Source organism: Dipteris shenzhenensis, chromosome 22, assembly GCF_047967505.1.
Source record: "Dipteris shenzhenensis isolate YYH24624 ecotype China chromosome 22, Dip_SZ_1.0, whole genome shotgun sequence".
Classification (NCBI taxonomy): domain Eukaryota; kingdom Viridiplantae; phylum Streptophyta; class Polypodiopsida; order Gleicheniales; family Dipteridaceae; genus Dipteris; species Dipteris shenzhenensis.
The window spans coordinates 49,446,299-49,458,631 of NC_141617.1; the positions used below are offsets into that span (position 1 = coordinate 49,446,299).

General features: G+C 44.9%; 1 protein-coding gene across 1 annotated transcript; it reads left to right on the forward strand.

The window, feature by feature from the left end:
- The first annotated feature begins 5,809 nt into the window (after nt 1-5,809).
- On the forward strand, nt 5,810-10,768 carry LOC147888230 (uncharacterized). Its single transcript, XM_087393308.1, has 3 exons — nt 5,810-9,278; nt 9,477-9,951; nt 10,710-10,768. The coding sequence occupies exons 1-3, from the start codon at nt 5,810-5,812 to the stop codon at nt 10,741-10,743; spliced, it is 3,978 nt and encodes a 1,325-aa protein (XP_087249434.1). The 3' UTR covers nt 10,744-10,768.
- The last annotated feature ends 1,565 nt before the right edge of the window (nt 10,769-12,333 follow it).

Genomic DNA, 12,333 nt, shown 5'->3' on the forward strand with positions numbered 1-12,333 from the left:
GTAGCCATATATCCAATCATGTAGGAGCACGCATGCATCACTACGAAACAACGAGCACACATGCATCAATTGGGTAGCAAAAATATTGGATCTCACTAAACTAAATACTGAAGGATTAAATTAATGGGATAATTCCAACTCCAATTCTCATAACACTTAGACATCAAAGCTTTGTAAGCATAACAATTGTTGGCACATAACTATGTTGTGTACGGTAGGGTGAATAAAAATCTAAGTGTATCATGAGTGATATATATGTACAAGAGATTCTACTTAGATTCTATAAGGAGGGCTAGGTCTCACTATGAAGATAGTGCATAGGGGGGAGGCGAGGTGGCTTTATTCAAAACAAAGAGTAACAAATATTAAGCTAATTTTAAAATGGTTTGATTAGGAGGACATAAAACCTCAACATTATAGTTATGCCTTATTACAAAAGTAGAGGTTTGAATCTTAAACTTGTAAGTTTTTTGTGAATGTAAAGTTTTCTCTTGATAAGATATGTATTGGGTATATGAAAGCATAGGGTATAATCTAAAATAGGTGATTTGCATTCAAACAAGTATTTGTTCTACAAAGATGACTTCTCTTGAGCCCTAAAAGCAAATGATAATAGTTTTTGGCAAGAGATATATATGCCTGCCATCCAAATGAAACACCGCCATATGCAGGTGTGACACAAAATAGTTAATTAAAGTAAATTCTATGGCTTGAATAGGCAATGGGGCAATAGTAGCAGAAACTAGGAATGTTCTCCTTAGAGTTGCTAGATGAATAATCAACATCAAAATTTGCAATGCCGCCTTGGAAAATAGCCAGGAGCGGCACTATGTAAACACTCCATATAGCATGTGTGATCAAGGGATATAAAAAAAACCACATAACTATGGATTTTTATAACCTATATACACCCCTTCTATAAATTTTGAGATGGTTAAAGTATCCCTTACGTATGAAAAAAATCACATTTTGAATTGAAAAACCCCTTATGTATGTATATTTTTTGTAACTTCAAAAAATCTAAAACCCCTTTCGTTCATCACACGTGCCATCTTACATATTTCTCCGCAGCCCCCACCTACCTAAGAAAATAGGTTCCCCTTGTAGCTCTACTTCCTCCAGTAGGAGATACATACACCTTCCTCCTCTTGTGAAATTCATGTAATAATTGGTAACAATAGTTGAAACATTCAAATATGTTATTATTTTGGCCAGCCTTTCCCAAGGCCATTTCTTGCAATCATGCCTTGTGAGTTCCTTCTGCTCTTACAAAACTAAGCTACAACCACAATGCAATGGGTCAATCTAAACTAATGTGATCACTTTTGAAAGAGTTAATGAGTCCAATTTTTGTGACAGTGCCATATGATTACACCTTCAATCTAACCGCCTTATGTTGGCAAGGGCTCCATTTGGACATGCGCCTTCCTCATGAAAAGGGTTATTACACATTTCCTCTAGGGATTATCTTACTATTCCTAAAGGACGGATCCACATGGAGTCCTCTGAAAGGTTTGGAGAGAGTGAGAAGGGAGCTTCACAAGAGGTTTGGGGAGGAATTATAGGCTTAGGGAGGCTCGGGGAGGAGCACCACATTGGAGTGAAAGGTGGGAGCAGAGCTGTGCCATGTGGCTCTTGGCAAAGGGTAGAGGCTAGCGTAGGATAGTTGTCCCAGCGACACATGTCGAGTTGCATAGGGGATAGAGACTCATTGCATAGAAGATTGATGTGGCCTAGTTCAACGTAGGTGTAGACTGCGCAAGGATGACATAGCATCACGTAGACACGGTGATGAGGCATGGCGCAGTGCATGCAGTGTTGAGGATCAAAAATTGAGACGTGGCGCGCACTGTATTGAGGAGCAGATCAAGGGCATTGGGGTACGCATTCGATCGCGCATCGTGCCATGTGTCTCTGCAAGAGTAAATGTGAAGTGGACATGCAGAGTGTAGACATGGTGTGAGAGAGCATAAATGCAAATAGAGAGAGTAAAGGAGCAGAGAGAGAGAGAGAGAGAGAGAGAGAGAGAGAGAGAGAGAGAGAGAAGGAGAGAGAGAGAGAGAGAGAGAGAGAGAGAGAGAACAAAGAGAGTATAGGGAAGAGCGAGACATAGGAGTGGAGAGAGAGTGAGTGAGAGAGAGGGAGGGAGGAGAGAGACTAGCTTGGGGGGGGGGAGAGGGAGAGAGAGGAGTATATATATATATATTTATAATAATAATAAAAAATGTATATGTTATATTATATATAATATATATTACATTATATATATATATATATGTATAAAAAATATATATAATATATATATATAGAGAGAGAGAGAGACAGACAGGGACACAGACAGAGATCATATATAAGATATTTATTATATTATATATATTATATATTATATGTTATATTATATATACAGACTATAGTATATATTTCATTTCATATGCCATAACACACACACACACATGCACAGAGAGAGAGAGAGAGAGAGAGAGAGAGAGAGAGAGAGAGAATATAATATAATATATATTATACTATATATTTTAATAGTTCGTATTTAGAGAGTTTAGTTTGATATTTACTATATTTTAATCTTTAGTGTTTTATTTTTTGTGTAGGGGGGGGAAGAGAGAGAAAATAAAGAGCAGAGTTAGGGGATCTAGGGGGGGAAGCACATGTGTAGGAATAGGGAGGGACCCACACACACAAATACACACTAGGGAGGGGGGGGTAATATAAGAGAGAGGGAAGACACTTACACTCCAACTACAAGAGGCGGTGTGAAAAGGGGGGAATGGGGGCACATGCACAAATAGATACATGCACATACTACTTGAGGAGAAGAGAGGTTTACTTTTGGTGGGGGGATCTATGAGGGAGGAACGCACATGTATAGGCAAAGAGAGGAGTCAACACACACAAATATAGCTGGAGACAGAAAAAAATACACACAAGCACTCCCACTATAGGAGACGGGATAGAGGTCATGCAAAAGGGGGAAGGGGGACACACTGACACTGTTGGAGGGAAGAGAGAGTTGGGCGGTTAGCAAGGGGGGATGACGGGGCTCCATGACATACACTATTTTTTCTTCTTATAATTGATGTTCTGATGTTGTGAAAAGACACACACAAATTGCAAACGTAGCAACTGTCTGGATGCCTTGGCTGTAGCACTCCATACTTTTTCTTCTAAGGCAGGCTTGGGCAAAGGGCATAGGAGCAATGGCGGAGGCCATTCCTTTATGCCAAGGTTCGGTGAAACAACAAGTAGTCTATTACTGTGCTTACTTGGGAGGAGGGGAAGCATTTGAACCAGATGATGGCAAGGAAACATCAATCCATTTTGGGAGTTGATAATGGAAAGCAGTCTAGCTACGAACTCTTGGGGAGTAGAGGTTTCTTTTGTGAAAAGATTGTGGCATTTATCATTTCTATTCCAACCTGTCCCTTATTAATAAATATAGGTTTACTTCAAAATTTCGATACCCATGTTAATTTCGAGAACAAAGAAGGCTAAGCAATGGAGAGATTGGGGGAGGGAATAGACCTACTAAGTGATGCCATTGATCGTGATGATGAGGTGCTGAGGAGAGGGTGCAAAGAGGAATTAATCAGCATAGGGGTCAGACTCCATGTTGAAGGGAGGAGTGAGGCCTCTGATTGCCCCACAATTGTTATTATTGTTGCTTCTCCAAAGGAAGAATTAGAGAAGAATTAGGGGAGAGAATAGTCACTATAATGCCAATTTCTAAGTAGCACCACAATACGATTTGTGGAGCATTGCATTTGCTTTACACTTTGTACTATTATATTACACTTTTTATCTGTGAGCATTCTTGACTATGAAGTCCATAAAATATCAAACCTTAAGAAGCTTAAATACTTAAGGCTTGCTTAATAACTGTATGGATGATTTTTTATTTGCCATCCATACAAGCTAGATGTGCAAATTGCAAAGACACCCATTCACCAAGGTTTTGCAAAGTGCATTCCTACCATTTATTACATATATTATGAATGTGTGTCATATGTGTGTGATAGAGATGTGCACACTCAAACATGCCCAAAGAATCAACACATATGTACAGTGTGTAGACACAGCATGACCTATGTGCACACATAGGCAAACATGCATATGCATGTGTAGACATATAGGCATACACATGTACATGAGCATACATGCACTTGAGCATGTACACACGTGTGATATGCAAATGTATATGTGTGTGTTTAAACATGAATACATATGCATATAGTAGGTGGTTTCCACACACACACACACAAATTATTTTGTTCCAAATAAATGCACTATTAGAGATTCATTGGACTTGATTCAAAACTTTGTTGAGATTTATAAACTCACATGGAGAGAGAGAGAGAGAGAGAGAGAGAGAGAGAGAGAGAGAGAGAGAGAGAGAGAGAGAGAGAATGCTATCAAAAACATTTTTCCAAATAAAAGTGATGCAAAGTATCCAATTTGAAAATCCCTTTAAAATCATTTATTCCTTGAAATTACAAAAACCCTAAGATCTCAACCTTGAGAACCAGCGGAGCGGGTCTCTATCCCATCGTAGACAGGTCATGCTATCATACCACCAAAAGATAGGCCATGAGCTTTTGGCAAGTGCCCACCACTACACATACTATTCCACTACACATACTATTCTATTGTGCATTCCCTAGTCCAAGGTTATGCATTGTTAAAACGACCCTCTCATGAAAACGGGATTAGGGATTTTAGATGGCGACAGGAGTGGATCCTCATCTAGGAAGGCTTTATCAAATTGGGGGCTAGGAGCAAAAATTTAAGTGGAGAGTGCAGAAAGATGCGCGATCGTGCCCAAGCACTTTGGCCTTGCTTCGCTGTAAATCCAAACTAAAAAGCCAAACCTCTCGCCACGTCGAGCCTCCATCACTCCACCTTTCCTAAAACCCTCAACCCTGGACGCTTTTCTCCGCGTTTCCCATACTTCTCTCCACCATCATCGTCATCGTCAACCTTCGGCGCTTCTTGCCTCTCAGTACATCGGTTCTGTGGCATGTGCACTTAATTTTACGCAGAGCTGTTCACCACCGCACTGGCAGCTGCTCATCGTGTGCCCCCGACTCGAGCGGCTGCGACCCGGCCGTTTCTCCTCATCAAAGAAGAAGGTCGATCGATCCGCCTTTTAGTCGGCCGGCGGGCCGCACCTAGAGCGTCGAGACTCGAGAGTGCACATCCACAGTGGAGACTCGAGAGTTCCCATCCGAGGCTTTGCTGTTGCGCACTTACCTGCAGCCTGCTCCTCCTGAGTCAACCGAAGAAACTGACCACCGTTTCCACCTCTCAAAAGTCTCAATCTCTTCTGTAGATTTGCTTTAGTATACGGCGGCAACCTCGAACATGGGACTTCACATGGCAATAGTGAATGAGCTGTAGTCTTCTACGACAGGTTTTCTCTACGTGCTGGTGCTTATTTACCCGGGGAAAAAACTTTATTCTCAGCGTGTTGAAATATGACGTGGCCAACCGACCGTGTGCAATCAAGCACCAAGAGAATTTTTAATAGCAGCCGTTGGATAAGAGCACGAAGGCTACGTGCATGGATGGTCGCTCCTGATTGGCAGCAGAGGCCACCTGTAAATACGAGGTTGGGTATGAGGAAAGGACCAGAGGCGAGCGCCGAGATGGCGGAGAGCGGGGCCCAGACGCCCCTGACATTGTCCCTACGGATTGTGTTTTGAATGGGTAGCCAGGTTGAGGAGCGCCATTGCCGTAGCCCTAGCCACCCTACACTCATCAACTTGTGATGGTCGGCTATGAAGGTGGTATATTGGCTATGGCGCCCCTTCTTCTCCACCATCTCCTCCTCCTCTTCCTCTGCACTATCACCACCACACAGCAGCAGCAGCAACACCACCTCCAACGCCCTCCCTTCCTTCCCACCTTCCATTCCTCCATCAACAACACAGACCTCTTCGCCTTGCTCGCCTTCAAGCACAGCATTACCTCCGATCCATTCGGACTTCTCTCTTCCTGGCAATGGCCGCCCAGCGAAAGCACAGAGTATTGCTCCTGGACTGGGATCTACTGTAACCAAACTCCTGGCGATGGCGAGCGTGGCCGTGTCTCTGTCCTCATCCTCTCTGGCTCCCGCCTCCAGGGTACCATCCCCTCCTCCATAGCCAACCTCGTCGCCCTCACCATGCTTGACCTCTCAGACAACCTCCTCTCCGGCGACATTCCCCATCAGCTCGGCCTCCTGCCTCACCTCTCTTACCTCAACCTCAGCCACAACTCCCTGCATGGCTCCATCCCCTCTGATCTCTTCAATTGCAGCAGCTTGAACACCCTTGATCTGTCGTCGAATCAGCTCAGTGGTTCTATCCCTCCTCTCTTCAATTGCAGCAGCTTGAACACCGTTGATCTGTCGTCGAATCAGCTCAGTGGTTCTATCCCTCCTCTCTCCAATTGCAGCAGCTTGAACACCCTTGATCTGTCATCGAATCAGCTGAGTGGTTCTATCCGTCCTGAGCTCGCAACCGATTGCAAGAGTCTCACCCACCTCGCTCTCTCGCAGAATCAGCTCACCGGAGCCATCCCTTCTCTCAGCAAATGCACCAACCTTTCCACTTTGTTCCTCCACGGTAACAAGCTCTCCAGCTTTTTACCGCTGGACCTCGGAGCGCTGGCATCTCTCCGGGCTTTGAGCGCCTCTAGTAACAACCTCACCGGCACCATTCCAGTGTCGATCGCTCACTGCGTCCAAATCCAGGAGATCGACCTTTCCAACAATCAATTGAGCGGATCTATCCCTCCCCTCATCGGCAATCTAATCGAATTGCAGACCCTCATCCTCTCCAAGAACAATCTAAGTGGCACGATCCCGGATACGCTCACCAATTGCTTCGCTCTCAAGGTGTTGGACCTCGGCTACAATCAATTCACAGGCTACATTCCGCAGTTGGGAAATCTCTCCAGTTTGCAGGTGCTTGTGCTCTCTATGAATTCTCTCTCCGGTGTCATCCCTGCATCCCTCGGCGACTGTCGCAGCATTGCCACGCTCAGCGTTTATGCGAACCAGCTGAGTGGAGCCATTCCATCGGCTTTTGCAGGCCTTCACCTGCTGGAGGAGTTGTATTTGCATCAAAATAGTTTGGAAGGTCCGATCGGTGGGTTTCTGATAAGCAATTGGACGTCGTTACGTATGATCGATCTCTCCTTCAACAATTTCACGGGAATTCTACCGCCGCAGATCGGTCTGCTAGCCCGGCTCCAGAAAATCGTATTGACGAGCAACCAATTTACAGGAGACATCCCTGCCGCTCTCGGCAACTGTACGCTTCTTACGGACATTCTGTTCGACAGGAACGACCTGGGGGATGTGATTCCGGACGGATTGGGGGAGCTTACCAAGCTCCAAAATCTGAACCTGCAATTGAATCGTCTCAGCGGCGCATTACCGCCAACTTTAGGGAACTGCTCCAATCTGAAAACTTTGCTGATGGACAACAATCATCTCCTTGGATCTGTTCCTCCGGAGCTAGGTGCGCTTCGAGGCCTGCAGCAATTGAGCCTGGCAGCCAATTTGCTCACAGGAATAATACCTCCAGCACTGGGAAACTGCACCGCGCTCTTGCATCTCGATCTTTCGCGTTGCAACCTCTCCGGTAGCATCCCGGAGACGTTAACCCAGCTGCGCTTGCTGAATTATCTGAACTTCGAGGTCAACAACCTCACAGGAAGTTTGCCCTTGGCGTTAGGCCACCTGAGCTCTTTAACAATGCTCTCAGTGGGAGACAATGCTCTCACAGGACCCATCCCGCTTGGGATTGGAAACTTGACGCAGCTCCAGGCTCTTTACCTGTTCAACAACGCCCTCACAGGATTCATTCCGGATAGCATCACGGGATGCACATTCCTTGAGGAAATTTGGATCGGTCACAATGGATTCAACGGCTCAATCCCTCCTTCCATCGGGGATCTGCGATCGCTCTTGTTCTTCTCGGTGACTGAAAATATGCTCACTGAAAGCATCCCCAGTAATCTAGGCAACTGCTCCAAGCTTCGGTACGTGGACCTATCTTGGAACATACTGACAGATGGTATCCCTCCTTCTCTCGGAAGACTGCCCGACATTGTGGTTCTGTTTCTTTCGCACAACAGCCTTAATGGCTCCATCCCCAGCGAGCTTGGAAACCTGTCCACGATTCAGACGATGGGTTTTGCGGCCAACAATCTGAGCGGAGTAATTCCATCTTCTCTTGGCAGGTGTATCAACTTGTTGACCCTGGATTTGTCCGACAACGAGTTGGGAGGCGCTATACCTTCGTCGCTCGGAAGTTTGAAGAGTCTGCAAACGTTCTCCGTACGGAACAACAATCTGTCAGGTTCAATTCCAACGGAAGGTACATTAGGGCGGATGAATGCCTCGGCTTTCTCTGGAAATCCGTTTCTATGTGGGCCGATCGTTGGTGTACCGTGCGGGGGAGACTCACCTGCGCCTGCAGCACAGGGAAGCGGAGGCGAAGGATCAGGCCCAAGGGATGATAATGGGGGAGGTCTGAGATCTAATGTGAAGGTGGTGATCGCTTCAGCAGTATGCTCGGCTGCAGTGGTGGCTATCGCTACAGGGCTGGTGTGGTGGTGTTGCTACCTCCTTGGACAACGTCGAGCGAGGAAGCCCGAAGCAGATGCCAAAACCGAAATTCTGCATTTCGACAAAAGTCTGAAATTGACACTCACGGATCTCTGGCTAGCCACAGAGGGCTTCCGAAGTAGCAATGTAATAGGTACAGGGAAGCTCTTCACAGTGTTCCGTGGAGTGCTTCGCCAAGATGGGAGGGTGATCGTGGTCAAGAGGCTTAGCTTGCCCGCAAGCTTTCGTGATAAAGAGCGAGAGAGTCTGCTCCCACAGCTCCAGTTTCTGGGACAGCTCAGGCATCGGAACCTCGTTCCGCTACTGTGTTACTGCTACAGTGCAGATACCATGGCCTTTGTTCAGGAGTTCATGTCAAAGGGAAGCTTGGACATGCATTTGCATGGCGATACTGGCTGCGAGATAAGCTGGGAAACTCGCTTCCGAATCATCCTGGGCGTGGCAAACGCTTTGGTGTTCCTCCACCACGAGTGCCGTGCTGTGCCTATGGTGCATGGCGACGTGAAGCCTAGTAACATTCTCCTTGACGATGATTTCGAGCCTCGGATAGCTGATTTCGGCATAGCAGAGATGCTTCGTAGGTCGGAAGTGGAATTAGCGGAAGGGCAACCGGCGATTGTGTCGACGAGCGTTGGCTACGCCGCACCAGGTAAGAACTTCAGTATTCCAGCAAGCACCTCGTAATGAACATAACAAAACTTTTTGGTTCCGATCAATGGAACCAGTAGCTCGCTATGTAACATGTTGCTTTGACCGTGGATGCATGTGTAGCATGATCCACCGTACGATGCAGAGCTAGCCTGCACCGGGGAATGAAGGAATGCTTAACAATGAGTGTTTTGAGCAGATTGCCATGCCCTGAACGCGCGATCGCTTACTCCAGAGGGAGACATCTATAGCTTCGGAGTGGTAGTGTTGGAGCTGCTAACTCGAAGGAAGCCCGGCGATCAGCAGCTGGCAGGTGGGAGCAGCAATCCCAGCAGCTCGAATCTATCGAGATGGGTGAGATCCAATTTTCCTGAGCGAGCCACGATGACGCTGGAGCCACTGCTGCAGCAGGAGGTGCCGTCCCGGCGAGAGGAGGTGGTGCAAGTGATGAGCGTGGCGTTGCACTGCACACAGGAGAGTCCGCAAGATCGACCCACGATGCTGGAAGTGAGGGCAAGCCTCCTGCGTATTCAGAGCCACGATAAGGCCAGCACCAGGTTCCTTGCACCTCTGGACGAAGTGCTCAAAACGATCGATCATTCAAGCTCCAACTCCTACGCCACAGTCTCTAACTTGGATGGATCCTTCGCTGCGCTCAGGTCCAAGGAAGAAGGGTAAGAAGGCTATTTCCCAGCTCAACATTACTACGTCTAGGCTCTTCTAGATGATCGTTACTCCCATATTATCTCAATGAAAACTAATCCAAGGAAATATATACATGCATCTTAGTTTCATCCGCTGTAGCCACTCCATCCCGGCAAGTGCTTTATGTTTGATAACCTTACAGTCTTGAAAGTTTCTTGTTGTGCTGGAGTAATCATCGCTCATAAAGAAACATCCTGTAGCCATCCCGTTCCATTCATCCTGCAAATTGTTGGGGCTGTGACCATACATTCCCGAAATTTTGTGGTTCTACTAGCCGTGTAGCTTGTCTGATTAACTGCTCTCAGGTGCGCGCTTGAACATTATAGAGACATATAGTTGTAATATGGATGAAAGTACAGTAGGGAGGAAAATTCCAATCTTAATAACATGTTGAAGTCTCAAATATGCTATCCCAGCTTCAAATAATCGAAGACTAGCATTTTCTTTGATGGTTACGTGGTTGAACCAATAGGCAAACATTCAATCTTCAAAGCATATGCTTGGTCTTCATAACCGTTCGTATGGTTTTGAGTATGGTTAATGAAAGTAAAAGAAATAAGATTGCAAACAGTAAGGGTTCCGTTTGAGCTCAGCTAGAAGTCGATCATTCAAAATTAAGGTTACTTAGACATGCTAGCATCTAACATCAGGATTGCTTTTGTGCTTGGTGCCTAGTTATTTCTGTGCTAGAATTGTCATTGTGACCAGCGAGTGAATCCAATGGCAGGTTTTCATCGTTTGGTAACATTAGCAACTCTTGAAGGCGAAATCGAAGCTTGCTATCACTCGTGCTATTATAATACTAATTGGAGCTGCTTCAATCGACCGAACCAACTTTGCAGGCTTATATTTTGGATCGCGCAGTTCAGGCAAAAATGACGCCAGCTCTTCTACAAGTTGTACTCCACAACATCAATCTTGTTGTCATCCTCGGGGACAGAATTTGCTTGAGCCTCCATGAAGGCTAAGATTTTCCCCCTTATAGTGAGAAGAAAGCCTGATGAAGGCTGATGAAAGCTTTAGGGTGCACAACTGTAATAACAAACAACAAAAATGAAGGATGACAGAGGAATGCAAACTGCATTATTCAACATTGATGATCTATCGGTCTCTCCCAATCTTCCAAGCTGTTTCCCACATTGTTTACCGATCCGGATCAAACGCAATATACTAAAAAAACACAGCCACAAGTTCCTTAATATTCTTTAATATAAAACCGCTGAGTCTGCTGTTTGCAGCAGCGGCTTCTTGTAGATTTACCATTGGCTTGTCCCAGTTTGACCATTGAAGAAAACCAGCTTCTTCAATCAATTCTTTTTCTTTACAAGACTACTTCCCTCATCCCACATATTTTTCTTAATCTTTACAAGACTACTTCCCCCTTTTCCACATATTTTTTTTTTTAAATGTAAGAGTTGCTCGTCACAATTCTACGTCCTCTTGTGGATAGTCGTTGTTTTATGCGTCTAATTGGCTTCATTGTGTAACTTCTAGGGGTACAAGGAGTTTCCTTGTTGCATTTAAAACTAGAGGACTACTCTATGAGCATGAGGGGCCGCAATTATCTCTACTTCCATGGCTACCAAAAGACGTGGATTCCATCAATTTGCTTGTAGAGTCCCGATTTTTCCTTTTCTAGGCTCTCATGAAGCCTCATGGTCAAGGTTAATATCTTAATTAGATGTGGATTTTGATTAAACTTTTGCAAATTTGCTTTAAAATGCTTGCTTGTTAGGTCCTAGAAGGAACCTAAGGGATGTATGTGCTTATTTTTTGCTAATGAGGTCCAAGTTGCAAATGTTAGTTCATTTGGTAAGTTGACCATCTTAGATGATATGTAATCTTTGTGTTAGTGGTTGGTTGTTTAGGGCTTTTTAATGCATTGTTAAGGTCAATTTTTTGTCCTCTTATGAAGGTCCTAAATGCTTTTGTCTTTTGCTGGATATTTCTCTCTAGAGATGGCAACTCTCTTTGTCTCATTACTTAATACTACCCTTTGGTCAAGTCGACCATGTTAACAATTGCTTAGTGTTAGGATTAGTAGTAGTTTAGTTCATTGTAATGAGTTTTAAGTTTAGGTTTTGTCTCTTTGTGAGTGTCTTAAGTGACTTTAATGTCACTTTGTGTAGATTAACTTTTTGACCTTACGTGAGGGATGGATCATTTTGGTGATGTTCAAGGCATATTTTGTAGAAAGGTATCTTGGCTGACCCATAACCTATGCATTGCTCAACGGAATTTGACAAACTTTGTCTTCAAGTTGTAGTACACATTCTAATCTTGACATGATACCAAAAAAATATGAAATAAAGATTTAAGACAAGACCGTGACAGCATTATAAGTGTTATGT

Excerpts from the sequence above, each read along its gene's own strand:
- LOC147888230 (XM_087393308.1), top strand. The coding sequence starts at position 5,810 with ATGGCGCCCCTTCTTCTCCACCATCTCCTCCTCCTCTTCCTCTGCACT. Across the intron at positions 9,279-9,476 it reads CGTTGGCTACGCCGCACCAG|ATTGCCATGCCCTGAACGCG; the intron begins GTAAGAACTTCA and ends TGTTTTGAGCAG. Across the intron at positions 9,952-10,709 it reads CTCAGGTCCAAGGAAGAAGG|GTTTTCATCGTTTGGTAACA; the intron begins GTAAGAAGGCTA and ends ATCCAATGGCAG.